Below are 21,609 nucleotides of genomic sequence, written 5' to 3'. Positions count from 1 at the left end.
TGCAAAACGATATGTTTGGTGTAAAAGCAACACAGCTCATCACACTCAGCACACCATCCCCACTGTCAAACATGGTGGTGGCAGCATCATGGTTTGGGCCTGCTTTTCTTCAGCAGGGACAGGGAAGATGGTTAAAATTGAGGGGAAGATGGATGCAGCCAAATACAGGACCATTCTGGATGAAAACCTGTTGGAGTCTGCAAAAGACCTGAAACTGGGATGGAGATTTATCTTCCAACAAGACAATGATCCCAAACATACAGCAAAATCTACAAAGGAATGGTTCACAAATAAACGTATCCAGGTGTTAGAATGGCCAAGTCAAAGTCCAGACCTGAATCCAATCGAGAATCTGTGGAAAGAGCTGAAAACTGCTGTTCACAAACGCTCTCCATCCAACCTCACTGAGCTCGAGCTGTTTTGCAAGGAAGAATGGGCAAGAATTTCAGTCTCTCGATGTGCAAAACTGATAGAGACATACCCCAAGCGACTTGCAGCTGTAATCGCAGAAAAAGGTGGCTCTACAAAGTATTAATGCAAGGGGGCCGAATAATTTTGCACGCCCCACTTTTCATTTTTTTATTAGTTAAAAAAGTTTCAAAAATCCAAAAGATTTCGTTCCACTTCACAATTGTGTCCCACTTGTTGGTGATTCTTCACAAAAAATAAAAATTTTATATCTTTATGTTTGAAGCCTGAAATGTGGCAAAAGGTTGAAAAGTTCAAGGGGGCCGAATACTTTCGCAAGCCACTGTATATATATATATATATATATATATATATATATATATATATATATATATATATATATATATATAAAAAAGTCCAAGAGGTTGCTGCACTTAAAAACTTCTTTGCTTTATTTCACAGAGATTTACAAAGCAAGTATAATCCTTTCAAGCAGTATCAAAGGCAACAAATGCCTACACAGTTTCAGACATGAGTAGATTCAGATATGGATGGATGGATGGATGGATTACGTTTCGGGCTAGTCAGCTTACGCCCTTCCTGAGATCCATTGAAGCACATCAGGAAGGGCGTAAACTGACTAGCCCAAAACGTAATCCATCCATCCATCCATATCCGACTGCGTGGAAGAACCCCCAGGTGTTTGATGAACTGGCAGGCACTCAAGGGTTTGCCTGAAAAGGTAATAGGGGACTAGAGTTTGAGTGTACCGGTAGGAGTAACAGTAGGCGGTCGAGTATGGTTACAGGGCACCGGGCGTTGTTTATTTTATGGAGATGGATGTCTATCAGGTCCATTTCATATGGTAAGTCCACACTTCCAGGTCTATTTCCGATGGTAAGTCTTATGTTAATTATAAATGTTATCTATGTCCATATCGGACATAGGGCTCCAACCATAAAAAAAAAAATATATATATATATATATATATATATATATATATATATATATATATATATATATATATATAGAAAAAAGTCCAAGAGGTTGCTGCACTTAAAAACTTCTTTGCTTTATTTCACAATATCTTCAGGAGAGATTTACAAAGCAAGTATAATCCTTTCAAGCAGTATCAAAGGCAACAAATGCCTACACAGTTTCAGACATGAGTAGATTCAGATATGGATGGATGGATGGATGGATTACGTTTCGGGCTAGTCAGCTTACGCCCTTCCTGAGATCCATTGAAGCACATCAGGAAGGACGTAAACTGACTAGCCCAAAACGTAATCCATCCATCCATCCATATCTGAATCTACTCATGTCTGAAACTGTGTAGGCATTTGTTGCCTTTGATACTGCTTGAAAGGATTATACTTGCTTTGTAAATCTCTCCTGAAGATATTGTGAAATAAAGCAAAGAAGTTTTTAAGTGCAGCAACCTCTTGGACTTTTTTCTATATACAAGGTCGGTGGGAAGACCTGATTGCTGGCACTAAACTGTAAGCAGAGTGCGGTTCTCCTCTACAAGTGAATATACATATATATGTGTATATATATATATATATATATATATATATATATATATATATATATACACACAAAAAGGATCCTGGAACGAAAAAAACAACAGGTTTGGCTGTTTTCCACACTTCACAGAATATATCGATCGAACTCCTGAATAATAAAAAAATAAAAAGAAAATAATAATATTATTGATAATAAAAAGAATACTACATGTGTGTATACTAGGGATGAGCTTCGTGTTCGAGTCGAACCCATGTTCGACTCGAACATCGGCTGTTCGATCGTTCGCCGAATTGCGAACGATATGGGCCGTTCGCGCCAAATTCGTGTGGCGCGTCACGGCCCATAATTCACTGCGGCATCGCAGTGCATTGCTTGCTGATGATTGGCCAAGCATGCACTATGACCCGCATGCTTGGCCAATCACAGCGCCGCCTTAACAGAGAGCCATAATTGGCCAAAGCCAAGGAGGCTTTGGCCAATTATGGCTCAGGGGATTTAGTACACGCCCCACACTATATAAGGCCGCCTGCACGGCGGCCCTGTGCAGTGTGTTCCGGTGTGCTTAGAGAGAGAGAGAGAGACAGTGTCATTTCATTTGAGTTAGCTAGATTAGGCAGGACAGTCAGTCAGTTAGCTGCACTTAAAGTGTATTGTGTATATATATGCATCCCAGGTGTTGCATATATATATATATACACTGTATTCAGTTTAGCTAGATCCGTTCCTGTTATCTTCTAGACTAATTACATTTAGTGCAGTGCGTCCTGCTCACAGTGTTCAGCTAGATCCGTTCCTGTTATATTCCTACTGACAGGCAGGCTTGTCTTGTTACAGTATTTTGAAGAAAATTACTGGTGTTCTTTTGATCCTATTAGTACCACAGTCAGGCAGCTAGACTATTTACATTTAGTGCAGTGCGTCCTGCTCACAGTGTTCAGCTAGATCCGTTCCTGTTATCTTCTTACTGACAGGCAGGCTTGTCTTGTTACAGTATTTTAAAGAAAATTACTGGTGTTCTTTTGATCCTATTAGTACCACAGTCAGGCAGCTAGACTATTTACAGTTAGTGCAGTGCGTCCTGCCCACAGTGTTCTGCTAAACCTACAAGTAAGTGGGGGGCGTCCTGCTCACAGTGTTCAGCTAAACCTACAAGTTAGTGGGGTGCTTCCACCTCACAGTGTTCAGCTAAACCTACAAGCTAGTGGGGTGCGTCCTGCTCACAGTGTTCAGCTAGATCCGTTTCTGTTATCTTCTTACTAACAGGCAGGCTTGTCTTGTTACAGTAAATACAGCTACCTGAAGAAAATTGCTGGTGTTCTTTTGATCCTATTAGTACCACAGTCAGGCAGCTAGACTATTTACAGTTAGTGCAGTGCGTCCTGCTCACAGTGTTCTGCTAAACCTACAAGTTAGTGGGGTGCGTCCTGCTCACAGTGTTCAGCTAAACCTACAAGTTAGTGGGGTGCGTCCACCTCACAGTGTTCAGCTAAACCTACAAGCTAGTGGGGTGCGTCCTGCTCACAGTGTTCAGCTAGATCCGTTTCTGTTATCTTCTTACTGACAGGCAGGCTTGTCTTGTTACAGTAAATACAGCTACCTGAAGAAAATTGCTGGTGTTCTTTTGATCCTATTAGTACCGCAGTCAGGCAGCTAGACTATTTACAGTTAGTGCAGTGCATCCTGCTCACAGTGTTCTGCTAAACCTACAAGTTAGTGGGGTGCGTCCTGCTCACAGTGTTCAGCTAAACCTACAAGTTAGTGGGGTGCGTCCACCTCACAGTGTTCAGCTAAACCTACAAGCTAGTGGGGTGCGTCCTGCTCACAGTGTTCAGCTAGATCCGTTCCTGTTATCTTCTTACTGACAGGCAGGCTTGTCTTGTTACAGTAAATACAGCTACCTGAAGAAAATTGCTGGTGTTCTTTTGATCCTATTAGTACCACAGTCAGGCAGCTAGACTATTTACAGTTAGTGCAGTGCGTCCTGCTCACAGTGTTCTGCTAAACCTACAAGTTAGTGGGGTGCGTCCTGCTCACAGTGTTCAGCTAAACCTACAAGTTAGTGGGGTGCTTCCACCTCACAGTGTTCAGCTAAACCTACAAGCTAGTGGGGTGCGTCCTGCTCACAGTGTTCAGCTAGATCCGTTTCTGTTATCTTCTTACTAACAGGCAGGCTTGTCTTGTTACAGTAAATACAGCTACCTGAAGAAAATTGCTGGTGTTCTTTTGATCCTATTAGTACCACAGTCAGGCAGCTAGACTATTTACAGTTAGTGCAGTGCGTCCTGCTCACAGTGTTCTGCTAAACCTACAAGTTAGTGGGGTGCGTCCTGCTCACAGTGTTCAGCTAAACCTACAAGTTAGTGGGGTGCGTCCACCTCACAGTGTTCAGCTAAACCTACAAGTTAGTGGGGTGCGTCCACCTCACAGTGTTCAGCTAAACCTACAAGCTAGTGGGGTGCGTCCTGCTCACAGTGTTCAGCTAGATCCGTTCCTGTTATCTTCTTACTGACAGGCAGGCTTGTCTTGTTACAGTATTTTAAAGAAAATTGCTGGTGTTCTTTTGATCCTATTAGTACCACAGTCAGGCAGCTAGACTATTTACAGTTAGTGCAGTGCGTCCTGCTCACAGTGTTCTGCTAAACCTACAAGTTAGTGGGGTGCGTCCTGCTCACAGTGTTCAGCTAAACCTACAAGTTAGTGGGGTGCGTCCACCTCACAGTGTTCAGCTAAACCTACAAGCTAGTGGGGTGCGTCCTGCTCACAGTGTTCAGCTAGATCCGTTTCTGTTATCTTCTTACTGACAGGCAGGCTTGTCTTGTTACAGTAAATACAGCTACCTGAAGAAAATTGCTGGTGTTCTTTTGATCCTATTAGTACCACAGTCAGGCAGCTAGACTATTTACAGTTAGTGCAGTGCGTCCTGCTCACAGTGTTCTGCTAAACCTACAAGTTAGTGGGGTGCGTCCACCTCACAGTGTTCAGCTAAAGCTACCTGTAGAAGGTTGGTGGTGTTCTCATACTACAGGCAGGCAGTTGATTTTGCTAGCTGCAGTATCAGTACATATATATATATATATATATATATATATCCCAGCTTAGTGCAGCTACAGGCCATTAGTATGTCTGGAAGGCCAAGAAGGAGAGGCAGACAGTCACAAGCCAATAAGAGAGGGCAAGCAGGCTCTGTGTCTAGTGCTGGTCGTGGAGACGGTGCATCCTCATCAGCACGTGGCCATGGGACACGCTTGGCCTTTTTTTCGGCAGCTGGCCATGTTGAGCCGCAACATGCGGAAGACTTGGTCGAGTGGATGACCAAGCCGTCCTCATCCTCCTCATCCTCTCTCACCCATGCCCAGGGTACTTTGTCTGGCAAAGCAGCGGCCTCTTCCCTCGGCTCAATGTCATCAGTGACTCCTTCCCTAGCCCCACCATGTCTTCCTGAGGAGTCCCTCGAACTGTTTGACCACAGTGTTGGGTACATGCTCCAGGAGGATGCCCAGCGTTTGGAAGGCTCTGATGATGATACTGAGTTCGATGAAGGCAGTAACACGAGCACGGACAGAGGGGGTGCCCAAGAAGGACAGCAATCTGGCAGTCATGCTCCCCCTGCTGCAGCATACTGCCAGGTTTGCTCCAGTGATGAGGAGGGAGGGGATGATGAGGTCACTGACTCAACGTGGGTGCCTGATAGGAGAGAGGAGGAGGAGGAGGAGGAGGCGGCACATCACCAACGAGGCAGGATGCCCTCCAGGGGCCAGCCTAAGGGCAGCACATTGACTGCATCACACCCCAAAGCTCCACATGTGCAGGGCGCTGCAGTCTCTGCGCGTTATTCAAAAAGTTCTTTGGTGTGGGCCTTTTTTGAGACGAGTGCATCAGATCGCACCGCTGCTATTTGCAACATATGTCTCAAGCGTATCTCGCGTGGCCAAAACATCTCCCGCTTGGGTACCACATGCTTGACCAGACATATGTTGACCTGCCATGCAGTTCGTTGGCAAGCGTATCTAAAAGACCCACACCAAAGAACAAAGAGGACCTCTGCTTGCTCCTCATCAGCTGAGATTTCCAACCCCACTAGACCTTCAGTCCTCTCTGAGACCTGCACTGAGAGGAATGAAGGTGTAGAATTAGGTGTGTCACAGCCACGTACTTGTGGGCAATTTGATTTTGGTACACCGACGTCAGATTGTACCAGGCAAATTTCCCTGCCCCAGCTGCTGCACCGCCGAAAGAAGTTTGCTCCCAGCCATCCACATGCCCAACGGTTGAATGCTAGCTTGGCAAAATTGCTAGCACTTCAACTGCTGCCTTTTCGGTTGGTAGACTCTGCCCCCTTCCGTGAGTTTGTGGAATGTGCGGTTCCTCAGTGGCAGGTACCCAAACGCCACTTTTTCTCACGGAAGGCAATTCCGGCTCTCTACCAGCATGTGGAAGGCAATGTCCATGCCTCGCTGGACAGGGCGGTCAGCGGTAAGGTGCATATTACCGCTGACTCATGGTCCAGCAGGCATGGACAGGGACGTTACCTAAGTTTCACGGCGCATTGGGTGACTCTGCTGGCAGCTGGGAAGGATGCAGGACAAGGTGCAGTAGTGTTGGAGGTTGTTCCGCCACCACGCCTCCAAAATGCTAATGATTGTGACACACCTCTCTCCTCCACCCCCTCCTCTTCTTCTTCCTCCATGGCCTCTTCCTCGGAACCAGCGGTGCTCCGTAGTCGTTCAAGGGGCTACACAAGTACGCAGGCCAAAAGATGCCATGCGGTGCTTGAGCTGGTGTGCTTGGGGGACAGGAGCCACACTGGGGCAGAGGTTCTGTCAGCTCTGCAGGGGCAGGTTCAGAGGTGGTTGACGCCACGCCAACTTAAGGCAGGAATGGTGGTTTGCGACAATGGCACCAACCTCCTCTCTGCCCTCCGACAGGGACAAATGACCCATGTGCCCTGTTTGGCTCACGTCCTTAACTTGGTGGTGCAGCGGTTCTTGGGCAGGTAGCCGGGCTTACAGGATGTCCTGAGGCAGGCCAGGAAAGTCTGTGTGCATTTCCGCCGGTCATATAATGCCAGTGCTCGGCTGACGGACCTCCAAAAGGAGTTTAACCTGCCCAAGAACCGCCTAATCTGTGACATGCCCACCAGGTGGAACTCAACGTTGGCCATGCTGCAGCGGCTGCACATGCAGCAGAGGGCCATCAATGAGTACCTGTGCGACTATGGCACCAGGACAGGGTCAGGGGAGCTTGGTTTTTTTTCCCCACGCCAGTGGGCCATGATCAGGGATGCATGCACTGTCCTGTCACCATTTGAGGAGGCCACGAGGATGGTGAGCAGTGACAGTGCATGCATCAGTGACACTGTCCCCCTTGTCCACCTGTTGGAGCACACGCTGCGTGGAATAATGGACAGGGCACTTGAGGCAGAACAGAGGCAGGAAGAGGAGGACTTCCTTAGCTCTCAAGGCCCCCTTTATCCAGACAGTGTTCCTGCGTGCCCGCCGATCACACAGGAAGAGGACAAGGAGGAAGAGGAGGAGGAGGAGGAGGAAGATTGTGTCAGTATGGAGGTGGAGCCTGGCACTCAGCATCAGCAGCAGTCTTTAAGGGATCAGTCCCAAGAAACACATGGACTTGTACGTGGCTGGGAGGAGGTGGCTGCGGACCATGTCGTCCTTAGTGACCCAGAGGACTCCGGACCGAATGCCTCAGCAAACCTACGCTGCATGGCCTCCCTGATCCTGCAAAGCCTGCGTAAGGATCCTCGTATTCGTGGTATCAAGGAGAAGGACCAATACTGGCTGGCAACCCTCCTTGATCCACGTTACAAGGGTAAGGTTGCGGACCTTATCTTGCCATCGCAGAGGGAGCAGAGGATGAAACATCTTCGGGAGGCCTTGCAGAAAGGTCTGTGCAACGCGTTCCCAGAGACTGGGAGGTTACAAACTCCTGTTTCTGGACAACGTGTTGCTGAGGCTTCGGTCAGTCAAAGAAGGAGCGGTGGAGAAGGTGGCCGTCTGACCGATGCGTTCAGACAATTTTTTGGTCCGCAGCCCCAAGGTATGATCGGTTCCAGCAACCATCGCCAGCGTCTGTTTTACATGGTGCAGGAATACCTAGGGGCAAGATCAGACTTGGACACCTTTCCCACCGAAAATCCTCTGGGTTACTGGGTCTTGAGGATGGATCACTGGCCAGAGCTTGCACAGTAAGCAATTGAGCTACTGGCCTGTCCTGCATCCAGCGTTCTTTCGGAACGCACATTCAGTGCTGCTGGAGGCGTGGTAACCGATCACAGGGTGCGTCTGTCCACTGACTCGGTCGATCAACTGACCTTCATAAAAATGAATGAGTCTTGGATCACCACCAGCTACCAAGCACCTGATGCTGATGTAACTGAATAATTTTTTTTGAAATCTCAGATCCCTTCAAAGACTGCCTATGCTGATGCTGAGTGACTATCCCTGAGTAATTATCCTCTTCCTCCTCAATCATCACGCTGATAGCTTGTAAGAACATTTTTGGTTCTGGGTGCCACCACCAGTGCCTAAGGCACAATTTTTCAGCCCCTGTTTAACAGGGGCGTGTAATTACGATTTTTGATGTAATACTTTGCAGCAGGGCTCGTTCCTGCATTCCAACTAGAGTGTCTGTGAGGGTTGCAGTGTTGTGGCACCAGCACCAGTGCCTAAGGCCCAATTTTTCAGCCCTTGTTTAACAGGGGCGTGTAATTACAATTTTTGATGCAATACTTTGCAGCAGGGCTCGTTCCTGCATTCCAACTAGAGTGTCTGTGAGGGGTTGCAGTGTTGTGGCACCAGCACCAGTGCCTAAGGCCTAATTTTTCAGCTCCTGTTCAACAGGGGCATGTAATTACAATAATCTAATATTTCACAGCAGAGCCCTGTGAGGGCTTACAGTGTTGTGGCCACAGCAACACCTAAGGCCCAAATTTCTGCTGAGTATATAGGGCAGGACCCTACTTTCAAACAACTAACTTACAAACGACTCCTACTTGCAAACGGAAGGAGACAACAGGAAGTGAGAATAAATCTACCCCTAGGAAGGGAAATTCTCTCCTGTAAGAGTTAATATGGGAAAAACATTTCTCCTTTCCACTGATGCTTTCCAATCCATTGGGACAAAAAGTGAGGTGAAATCTTCTGAAGAGGAGGAAAGACAGCAAAACAAATGTCACAGGGGTGATAACCCTTCCCTATGTTTTCCAAAAAGCTTAAAAAAGATTTTTTGGCTGGAGCTAAACACGTTAAAAATGTACCCGTTCAAAATTACAAAGAGATTCTACTTAACAACAAACCTACAGCCTGTATACTGCTGTTCAGAGTATATAGGGCCTGGTGGCCCCACACCTTTCCTTATTTTAATTTGGGTGCGGGGTTCCCCTTAATATCCATACAAGACCCAAAGGGCCTGGTAATGGACTGGGGGGTACCCATGCCATTTGTCTCACTGATTTTCATCCATATTGCCAGGACCCGACATTACATTAAACCCGCAAGCAGTTTTAAATGAGATTTTTTCCTTTAAAAATGACATTTGGTGCAGGGACTGTTCTAAACACGGGAAACACGCGTCACTTTACAGGCATACTATAGACACCCCTCAGGTACGATATTTAAAGGAATATTTCACTTTTTTTTTTTTACTTTAAGCATCATTAAAATCACTTCTCCCGAAAAAACGGCCATTTTTAAAAGTTTTTTTTGCATTGATACATGTTCCCTGGGGTAGGACCCGGGTCCCCAAACCCTTTTTAGGACAATACCATGCAAATTAGCCTTTAAAATGAGCACTTTTGATTTCGAACGGTCGAGTCCCATAGACGTCAATGGGGTTCTAACGTTCGTGCGAACTTTCGGTCCGTTCGCAGGTTCTGGTGCAAACCGAACCGGGGGGTGTTCGGCTCATCCCTAGTGTATACATATGTGAATGTGCATACCTAAAGATGCACACACATGCACATATGTGATAAAGTGCAATCGATCAAAATTACACACATGATATATAACCAAAAAAATAACATAACATAAAACAAGAAAAAAATAAGAAAAAATATATACAATAACCAAAAAAAAACAACATTAAAGAAATAAATACAGATCAAAATCTGAATTTAACCCCTTAGGTTGAAGGGTATCAAGCCGATGTATCCAATGGACTTCTTTCTTCTTAAGCTCTAATTCTCTATTACCACCCCGTCTGTTTCTTGAAACCCTGTCAATCACCATGAATCTAAGTTGGGAAACTGTATGACCCTTATCTACAAAATGTCTCGATAAAGGCAGATTTTCTAGTTTATCCCTGATGGAGTACTTATGTCTCGCAATGCGATTCTTTATTTTCTGTGTGGTTTCCCCCACATAGAGGAGACCACACGGACATTTAATAATATAGATAGACTGACAGGTGTAGTAATCTCTAATAGATATATTATAAAAATTCTCTTCCAAAACAATATTAAGTAAATCCATAAGGAATGAAATTTGTGCAGGTGTGTATGTTTTAGATCTATATAATAAACGTTTACATGCTTCTAAACCAAGGGAATGTGGAATGGCTGTATATAAATTTGCTACGTCCCATGTAACCAGTATTGAGCCAGGAGGTAATGTGATATCTTGAATTTTATTCAAAAAGTCTTGGGTGTCCCCTATATACGAGTGAGTGTGTACAATAAGTGGGGTTAGACACTTATCTAAATATTTGACCAACAGCATAGTAACTGAATCGGTACTGGAAACGATGGGACATCCAGGAGGATTTTTAGGATCTTGGGTAACATATAAACATACACACAGGAGGGAAAACCTCTCATTATCGGTAAGTGTACCCTTAGGAATAGCCTGAATCGCACAAACCTCCAGGTATCCAAAATCTTTATAATGCGCCTTTATTATGAGCCTCTGGCTCCATTCTTAAGCGGAGTGTACTACAATACAATACACCTCCTGCGGCACAGCAGTTTTCAAATCCGCGACCAGCCACCAGACCCACAGTCGTGACTCTGGTTGTTTCCTCCCTGGTTGGCTCCCTCCAGAGACCCGGTCATCCATCTCATGACTGATAGTTGAAGCTCACCGTTTGATGTTAGCCCCTTATCATCTGGAAATCTTGGTGGTATCGTGCTTATCTTTCTCACGCTATATCAGCAATGACTATTTGTTTTTATGATTGCTTTTGCAAACTTCTATAATTTTATCATTGACAGTTGTTTTAAATTCTTTCAAGCGTGCATCTAATAAATTAACTTGACATGATTAAAGGTCTGCAAGTTTGTATGCTGGTCCCATAGAGCGCTGCTTTTTTGTTTTATATGTCCCGTTATCCACCTTTTCCAGTGGTTGGTGGCTGCATTGGGTTTTAGCGGATTTTATATTCTCCAGGATATGCATACTTCTACAGATGACTGACAGTTATAGCACTCAATGACTTTTTGTTGTGTACAGCCATAAAAAGCTCATAGATAAAGCCATCTTTTTATCACTGCCAAGCTGGTGCTCTGTAATAGGGCGTACACACGGTCGGACTTTGTTCGGACATTCCGACAACAAAATCCTAGGATTTTTTCCGACGGATGTTGGCTCAAACTTGTCTTGCATACACACGGTCACACAAAGTTGTCAGAAAATTGGATCGTTCTAAACGCGGTGACGTAAAACACGTACGTCGGGACTATAAACGGGGCAGTGGCCAATAGCTTTCATCTCTTTATTTATTCTGAGCATGCGTGGCACTTTGTCCGTCGGATTTGTGTACACACGATCGGAATTTCCGACAACGGATTTTGTTGTCGGAAAATTTTATATCCTGCTCTCAAACTTTGTGTGTCGGAAAATCCGATGGAAAATGTGTGATGGAGCCTACACACGGTCGGAATTTCCGACAACAAGGTCCTATCACACATTTTCTGTCGGAAAATCCAACCGTGTGTACGGGGCATTAGGGTTGCCACTTCTTTTTCAAGCCAAACTCAAACACTTTAGCAGAGCACAGTAACATTTTTTTGCTTTAGTATACTCTATAGGATTGTAACAGACTTGGGACACCTTTGGGCACTACCAAGAGAATAGTAATGCATTGCACATAGTGCCCCCTCACCCTCCTGTAAAGCCTTGTTCTGAGCCACATTCTTGTCTGAATAATGTGTCTGAGTTTCAGGTGGACTGAAACCTAGGCACATGAATCAAAACCCAGACTGTCCGGGTGAATCTCGGACAGGTGGCAACCCTATGCTCTGTTCTGTAAAAACAAAAATGCTGCCTACACCTCATTCATAGCTGGAAAACTGACAGAGATTGCAGCTAAATGTCAGATCCAGTCCATATACTCCTCCTGAGAGAGAGAGAAATAATCATGCATTGGATTCTCATCCCCCGTCAGCATCCAGAAACTTTGCTGGAGAAACTGTTCCCCCGCCATCAAGTGACACATTAGCACCTATTATATTAATTCCAAGATGCCAGCCAACTCCCTATTCCAGTCTATGATGCATAAGCACCAGTGTCTTGTTCACCCTCCAGACCCTTTTTAAGGCAGAAATGTGCTTCATCCTGTCAGAGCCACTAGCATGAATTACCTATAAGGAGGAGAGATTAGCTGCCAATGGAGAACCCTTAAAGGCTAAGTTCACCTTTTTTATTTTTCTAAAATCCAGCTCCCCTGTGTACCAAGATACCATTAATGTACCTCGGTTGCAGAAAAATACAAGCTTTCTTTTTTTTTTTAGAACAAGGCCTTACCTTAGCCTTTGCTATATTTCTAAGAAAGCTTCAGAGACTTCCTGGTGTACAGACTGAGACAGAGAAACCAGTATGACACAGGAAGGAGTTTACCAGCTGACCTCATTAGCACACACCCTTCAACTAAGTTTTCACAGCATCCCTAGCATTTCTCCACACATGCATTTGCCTGGCTTCCCCAGCCAGGGCCGGTGTAAGGATTTTTGACACCCTAGGTGAAATGTTATTTTGCCGACACCTTGACTCCGCCCCTGACTCCACCCTTTTTGCCAGTGTTAAATAGTTTGATTCAACCCTCTAACTGCCAAAACTGAAAACAGCAGGACCAGATGCCCTGAGGAAGATGAGAAGGTCAAGGATCATCTTGTCCAGGTAGCAACTCAGTGTTTGATCAGGCTGGTGCCACTGGATTAAATGATCAAAATGAACCTATAATTGGTTAACTTATAACTGCTGCCCCTTTAAGTGTGGATCACACTATCAATAGTTTTGGGCATCAGTAAAGTGAGAGGTGCTGTTATATTACCATATATATATATATATATATATATATATATATATATATATATATATATATATATATATATATATCCATCTGACAATCGTGAATCCTTCCAAAAAACTTATTACAAAATTTGTTTCAATGTGAAGTGCTCAAAAGATATGTGTATACAACACACTTACTGTGCATACAGATTATATAAAAATATTTTTAGATCAATGACATTTTATCAAAATACATAAAATTGCACCTATATGAGGCTGTGACCAACACACAAAATGAACCCAAAAAGGATTTTTTTTATGAAAAGCGATACAAAATATTGAAAAGCGATAAGATAAAATTAAATTAAAACACAGTCCACTTTGCTGCAAAGATAGTCACTGACTGCCTGCAGGAAGAGAAATGATATATCATTGATCAGTTTACACTGTACAGCTCTGCACAGCGCAGGAAAATGCATTGTTTCAAAGGATTTCAAGGTAAAGCTGTGGTACTCCTCCTCAGTGATGAATAGTGGAAGAAAAAGTTGGAAACATGCAAAGAGAAGGAAGGAGAGATAGTCCCGGAAAATATGTACTCCTGGAAATGAGAGCCGTTCTCCCTGTAAAGGGTGATTTTCTAGAAGATGTTCTGTATGCTGAGCTGGGGTTAGGAGAGAGAGAGAGAGAGAGAGAGAGAGAGAGAGAGAGAGAGAGAGAGAGAGAGAGAGAGAGAGAGAGAGGAGGGGTCAGTGGAAGTGCACACACTCGCTTGGAATGCTCTTGGGGGTCTCTGGCTCATTCAGCAGTATATCAGTGTGGCTGTCGGCTGGTTCTTTTTAATCTTCCCACCCACCTCTCCTTCACAGATGGAACACAGGAGCGGGGAGGGAGGGGCGAGAGAAGGGATGTGTGTGAAGCTGCCTGGGACAGGCTGCAGGCATGCTGGAGGTGGAGTTGGACGGAGCAGCGGGAGGAATGCTAGGACAGCTACACTTTCCGAGCCGTCACCCGCACTGTCCGCACACAGGGACAGACAGAGAGCAGAGGGCGGAGCGGCCATAAGAGGAGGGAGGCGGAGGAGAGGAACAGGTGGATGGGTTTTTCAGGGACGGGAACTAAGTTCTGCACCCCTCACTTACTTTTTCCGCCTGCTTGTCACTTTTGCCAGATCATTCCCCACCTCCTCCCTCCCAGGGGCTGTGGCTGCTCCCTAAACGTCTGCCTAGTCCACCTAGTGGTAGCACCGACCCTGTCCCCAGCTTCCCTTCAGACAGGCACAGGCTGCGTGCTAAACTCCCTGGGGCCACATGCAGCCCAAGGGACACTCCTGATGTAGTGCAAGGGCCTGCCTGATTGCATACAGAGTGATTGGATAGATGATATGTCTTCCAATTATATAGTTCTGGTAAATCTAAAGGAGATTATATAGAGATTATACAATCAGATTGTGCAGTGTATGGCCACATTTATACACCTAAAATTACCTAGTTGCGCTTTCAGTGTCATTAATTGTCAACGGCGCACCAAACACAGAAGCAAACACACATTTTGCCACATGAAAAAACAGGTGACAAAAGCTGTAAAAAAACTTGCAACTCGCACCACGCCAAAATGTCCCATGAGTTACTTTGCCACATGTGGCACAGCCCATTGAAGTCAACAGGCTGCCCTATGTGTATCACTGGAAAAACAAACCCCCACTACTAAAGGCGTGAATGGGGCCTGAAAGTGAATATGGTTCATTAACACAAGCACAGTGAGGTTCCATTCATATCTGTGTGTTTCCAAATGCATGTCAAACTGCACAGAAAATGTATGCTTTGCCATGCGTTTCAGAAACGTTGCAAATATGCACTGTGCTTGTGTTGTCATTACATGTTAAAGACACCCCAAGTGCAGAAAACGCACCAAGAACTGTGGCAGCACACCATGCTCCACTCCAAAAAAAAAATTCTGGAGCTTCTCTGGGGTCATTGCTGTGTGTAGAGTGCACAATGAGTGAACACGCTCCAAAACAAACACATGCAGGAATGTAAGTTTTTGCTAAGTGGAGATGTGAACGGGGCCTGACAACTGAATGTCTCTATCCACTCCCTCCTATGTACTTGTATAAAGTTGGCCATACACTATGCAATCTGATAGTACAATCTCTGTACAATTTCCTTTAGATTTGCCAGAACTATGGAATAGTATGACCCACCTGAACAATTCATTCAATTTGTATCAAATCAGACAGGTCCTTGTACTACATAGCTGATGGCAGATCTAAAGGAAATTGTACAATTAGATTGTATAGGAAGTGGGTGTAAGATGGTATTGTAATGAGGGAGGTGTGGTCCAGAGTGGTGAACACACCCTATCACACCCTCTTCTGTGATGCAACAAGGAAGTGAAGGCCTCTGGGAGATGGCCAACAGGAAGTGAAAGCTGAGAGAATCTACAGGAAGTGATGCAATCTGCAAATTATTAAAAAAATTCAAATAAACTGACAAGATTTTAAACCTCCTGTGGTGAGAGAAAAGCACATTGGGACGGCTGGGCCATCCCAATGTTATCATGAAAAGTGAAATTCTGCCCGAAAAGGTGAACTTATCTTTTACACAAGCTGCTAGAAAGATTATACCCCGTCCTGTCTCTATTTATGTGACTGTACTTTTGATTTTTTTAAGTTCTACAATAAAGATGTTTTTCTTCAGAGTGCGGCAATCCAGGAATCTTCTCATCTCCAATCAACTTGTGCAACACCAGCACCTGGATTAGTTCACACTAGGGCGGGAGCAGTTTAAGGTTTGGAAGCTTTGCGAGCGGCACTCTCCTTTGATCTATACTTACCTGGATTCTGCTAGAAAGCTTCCACCGACTTCCAACAAGCTGCAAGTAGTGCTGAAGCCTGCTAGCGGCTTGTTTAAATTGGCAATCAGCACTCCAATTAGGATCAACATTTACAAACTGGAGCTGAATGGTACTTTAAAAGCTTCAAAACAAAGCTTGCTAAAAGCCCTGCAAATGCTTTGTGAAAGCTTGCTGTTTACTGCTCTTCTACAAGCCGAGGTCTGCGTGAAACAGGCCTAAGTTTGCAGGTGGGTCCGGGAAGATAACTTGGGAAAGTATAGCTAACAGGCAGACAACCAACGTTTTCTTCAATGGCAGCAGCCATTCTGTCAAGAAAGGTTTACTTTAGAATGTTGTTTGACTTTGAGCCATGAACCAATGAGTGGATGGGCCTTTTTCAGTATTTTGTGAAGCATTTACATATTGTCTATACCAGTGTTTTTCAACTCTAGTCCTCAAGGAGCCCCAACAGGTCATGTTTTCAGACCTTCCATTATTTTGATCAGTTTCACTGCCTTAGTAATTACCACAACTGTTTCATCTGAGGGAAATCCTGAGAACATGACTCGTTGGGGCGCCTTGAGGACTGGATTTGAGAAACACTGGTCTATACTATACCTCTGCAGTAAAATGACACATGATTGTGGAAGCCGTAACCCTATAATACCTCCCCCATCTAATGCACTGACTACGGGAAATGCCTAAGTGTCCATTCCTGGAACTGGGTGGTTTACACATTACTTATTCCCTCCGGTATTGTGCTTATAACCTCTTTATGGCTGACAGATGGCAAACATTTGAAAATAAACGACAGTCAATAAGTAGTTCAATAAAATGACGGACAACTTGTTTTTATAAAAGAAAGTTCCCAACGTTTGTTTGTGAACTACATACGTGGTAATCTAGATAGACAGGGCCTTGTCACCTGTTAACAGGCTATTGGCATCCGCATCAAAGAGTAGTCATTGTCAACATTGAGCTGCCGCCATGCTCTTTCTATATTTCAGGCACAGGGAATTTAACTTTGCAAACATTGCCACTTTAATGTGAACCTGTCAGGATAGAAATATTGAAGTGGATATGGGTGACTTGGATCTTAAAAAGGTACAAGCTCTGAAGCTGCCACCCTGATCCTCACTTCGCTACCGGAGCTCAGCTTTAAAGTATGAAGGGGAAGTGTTCATCCAGTACTGAGGACAAGTAGACCAATATTCTGTTTTCACTCTTATTTTAGGGGATCATTGGTATGTTCGTGTTTGTTAATTAGGTGCAGATATACAAAAAGTTCAAAAAATGTATTTATTTGGTAAAGAAGATTTTCTGTCATTCAAGTGGAAGTAGCTTTCCTATGAAAGAACAAATGAATACATATGGTTAATCAATACATTTTTAATTATACCACTCTACTAATCATTGAAATATAGCCATGCACACTGTTAAAGTGGACCTATCCTGAAGTGTCAAGCCACACGGAAAAATGCTTAAGCACTTGGTCATGCGATCCCTGCTGAAGGGGAGGATCAGAGTTCATATTGGCTGATACTCCCCACTATCAGACATCACACAACATTCACATGGCCAACACTACAGTGAAAAACCCCCTCTATAATTATATATTCATCCCAGCATAGCTCAGTGTTAACATATAAGTACATGTTCACTTTGATAGCCTATATTTTTAGGCTCCGTTCACATCTTGGCGTATGGGGGGGGGGGGGGGCACAATTGTGGTAAAAATGCACAAGTAGAATTGTGGGCTGCCCACCGCCAAAAGAAGCTCATGTACTTCTTTTGGGCGACAGGCGTCCCACGATCCTGTTTGCGCGATTTAAGTGCGGTTGTCGCCCAACGAATCGGGAACATTGCGCCGCGTTTAGGGTGCTATTGAAATTGACAGGCAACGCACCGGGAATGCACGGGCTTCCCGCGATCTACTGCTTTTGCGAATCGCGGGCAGAATTGTAGCGATTCCGCTAATGATTCGGAATGCAGAGATGTGAACAGAGCCTTATTGTTACAATCCACAGATGTTATCTTTTCAAACAATTTTCAATAAACATTATTGTATCCACCAAGATCATTCACATGGTATTTATTCAGTTGGCTATGAACGACTATCCATTTATGCCTCTGTTTTGTTACAAGTGTCCAGGGGAAACAATGTTTCAAGTTTGGATATACTGAATCCACTGACATGGTTGCTTCTGTGTATATAAAAGGGGTTATCTTTAAATCTTATCTTCACTCAAACTTTCTACGTGTCACACACTTCTTAGTGCCTTGTCAAAATTACAGAAAAATCCCATGTAGTTTTGTAGAAATACATTTTTAAAACTACTATAGCCAAATATTTAGTATGATAAAATTATAAGAAATGGGATAAGGGGTGTGTCTTCAGCAATCTGGGACAGGTTTATTAATGTATTTAATTTTCCACAAAGTTTGAACGGGTGCATTTTTGGACAGGATTTGTAAGAGGCATATAATTGGCATAGGAGACTTAATACAGATTTCAAGAGACAATAATCATTCAAAACATTAAATCAGTTTTGTGTGGCCTGATTCTTACAAAATCTACCCATCATCTATATACTGATGCAGCTGTCTTCTATAAACTATGCATAAACATACAGATTCAGAACTTTGAAGTCAAAAGATAACAGTGAATAACAGCTCCTTTCATTTTTTTACTGTTCAGTACACAGGAGCTGATTTATGAAAATAAAAAAAAATAGTGAACTGATACCTAAAACAACTCAAATCTTAGGCCGGCTATAGACGGTTCGAATCTGGGTCGGTTCAGCAGGAACTGGCTGGGATTCGAACTATGTATGGGCAGGCTGAATGTTCCAAGTTAATCAACTTGGGTACTACCAGCCTGCCTGATCTTACATGCGATTATCGCAAGCAGCTGGTATAGTCGCTAGCAATAATCATTGTCTTCTCCTGGCAAGCGTGGCCTACCCCTGCCAGGGGAATACAATGTCTCAGCAGGAGGGATTCCCCTGTTAACACTGTCTGTGGGCAACCCATGGCTGCAGGAAGGAAATTCACACAGTGTATGGCCTGCTTAAGTTAAATATTTATGAAAAAAGATTAAATCGGATTGGCTGCTATAGGCATCAGCTCCAATGATGATTTACTTTTTCTGTTTTTTGTCTTTTATTATACAGTATGTGCCCCTAAAAGAAGCAAAGCATTAGCAATAAACCTGTAATCTCTGTGTAGAGAACAGCTTGTATATTTATTGAGAAAACTGTCATACTTTCAATACACCAGTGGATGTCAATGTTGCATAAATAGAGTAACAGATACTGCAAGGGGGGGAATACCAACTTTGGTCTGATTATTCTCAGAAGACTGGACTGTAGCAGTACCGCATAAGACGTATTAAAAAAACAAAAACATAAACAAAAAAACTTTTTTTTTTTTTTTTTTATTGAAAGCAGTTAAAAACATGTACTAAAATGTTTTAAAAAAGCACATTTCATAGCAAAATGCATATGTTCCCCCTTTAGATGCTTCACTACTACATACTCCATATGATCAGCTAAAATGGTGTATTCATCATTTTTCCAGGTTAGAGGAAAGTATTATCATAGTGAGTGCTGGTTCTGAGTTATCAGTACTCACTATGATAATGGATTCCAAAACCATTTTAGCTGATCAGTTGGAGGATTAGTGAAGCATATGGCGGTTAAAAATATGCAAAATGCTATAAAATATCAAACAGCCCATCTTTTTAGCTGTTATTATATGCTTTTAACTGCTTTCAATAAGAAAATGTTTGCAGTCTAGCTGGTAAGTGTGCTGGGAAGTTTTTGTCTGATTGTGTTGTGCATTACCCTTCCATGTGCACCATCCTGCCATCTTTTTTGTATAGCTTGTTTGCTGGATTTGGCATGGGGCCACATTGGATGCCTCCAGCTGCCATTGTGCTCTTGCTGGTTGTTCATTGTGTCCCTGTGCCCCTAAAGAGCAGTGGCCTCCCTCCAGGGAAACCTGCTCTTAATTTATCCACAGCTATATGTGCTCCAATTCGGAGACAAAAATCTAGAGTTAGGACTGCAGTACACAAAGAAGCCTTGGTGTAGGCACTGCAGCTTGCACATATATTTGCAAATGTGTGCAACTAAAACCTCTGTTTTTACCATGAATTGTTAGACAGGGCCAATTCAGATTTTTTTTTCTTGCAGGCTAGCTGGTAAGTGTGCTGGGAAATTTTTGTCTGGGTGCGGGGAGGAGATCCTCTGCCTACTATTCCAAGATACTTACTCTGAGGTCTAAGCTGGAGAACCTTTAGAAAATATTTAGGGAGAAGCACACCATCTGCATTACCGGGTGTTAGCAGGACGTGGTTTGCAGACCAGAAGAATGGGATTTGATCTAAAACAGAATGAAGAAGATATGCAGAAAAGCTGAAGCTTGTTTCTTTCACCCACCTTCCACTACTGTCTAAAGTTAACAACTTTCAGTATTAAACTGAAGTATTTAAAGTATTTACTTAAAACTTGAACTTAAAGAATATATATATTATAAAACACATAAATACAGCTCAGGGAAAAATTTTGAACACTCTAACTGAAATGTATTGAATACTTTGTACAAAATCCTTTGTTGGTAATGACAGCTTCAGGATGCCTTCTGTATTGAGAAACTAGTCGCTTGAATTGCTCAGGTGTGATTTTGGCCCATTCTTCCACACAAACAGTTTTCAAATCTCAAAGGTTCTGTGGGCCTCTTCTATGAACTCTGATCTTTAATTCTTTCCATAGATTTTCTATTGGATTCCAGCAGGGGCGTTGCTAGGTCTACAAAAGATCTGGGGCTAGAGCCCATAGCAGCAAAGTAAAGAAAGTCATACGCTTGGGCGGGCATACACATATAATAATAGTGTGTGTGTGTGTGTGTGTATATATGTATATATAAACATTATATAGCATCATTACATCAGGGTCCCCAGAGAGCTTGCCACGTCACCTGCCACCAGATGAGGATTGTTACATACAGAGAGGCTAGGGTATAGAGAAAACAGGCTGGGGTATACAGAGAGGCTGGTGTATATACAGAGAGGCTGGGTAGTACAATTTCCCCCTCCCCCATGGTCTGCACTCACCTGCTCAGGAGATCATGTGAGAAAATTCCTCCCAACTCTATGATATGGGCGGAGCAAGGGAGGAGACGCTCTCACACACAGGCAGCTGGCGACACTCAGGTTAGGGCCGGCCCTGGATTTGGGGCTATGGGTCCCAGATTCGGGGCTCCAGCCTCAATATTCACCCCCTAGTGACGTCACTGGATTCAAGTCAGGTGATTGGCTGGGCCATTCTAGCAGCTTTATTTTCTTTCTTTGAAACCAATTGAGAGTTTCCTTGGATTTGTGTTTGGGATCATTGTCTTGCTCAAATGTCCACCCTCGATTCATCTTCATCATCCTGGTAGGTGACAGCAGATTTTTATCAAGAAAGTCTTGGTACATTTTTCTATTCATCCTTCCTTCAATGATGTGAAGTTTGCCAATACCGTATGCTGAAAAACAGCCCCACACCATGATGTTCCCACCTCCAAACTTCACTGTTGGTATGGGGGTGTTTTTGGG

At 43.8% G+C, this 21,609-nt stretch overlaps 1 protein-coding gene across 5 annotated transcripts in view; it reads right to left on the bottom strand.

Annotated features, from left to right (window-relative positions):
* The window catches only part of TRPT1 (tRNA phosphotransferase 1), an 80,352-nt gene that overhangs the window by 30,649 nt on the left and 28,094 nt on the right, over positions 1-21,609 (bottom strand). For 3 of the 5 annotated variants that reach the window (XM_073605375.1, XM_073605378.1, XM_073605376.1), the window contains one exon: positions 20,286-20,396. In XM_073605375.1, coding sequence (XP_073461476.1) covers positions 20,286-20,396 — 111 coding nt within the window. Of the gene's footprint in view, positions 1-17,295; positions 17,357-20,285; positions 20,397-21,609 lie in introns of those variants that run through there. The other 2 variants (XM_073605377.1, XM_073605379.1) reach the window with 2 other exon arrangements.

This window comes from Aquarana catesbeiana, linkage group LG11 (genome assembly GCF_042186555.1).
Source record: "Aquarana catesbeiana isolate 2022-GZ linkage group LG11, ASM4218655v1, whole genome shotgun sequence".
In the NCBI taxonomy this organism is placed as follows: Eukaryota; Metazoa; Chordata; class Amphibia; order Anura; family Ranidae; genus Aquarana; species Aquarana catesbeiana.
The sequence above is the reverse complement of the archived record's forward strand: the minus strand, read 5'-3'. Positions and strand labels throughout refer to the sequence as shown.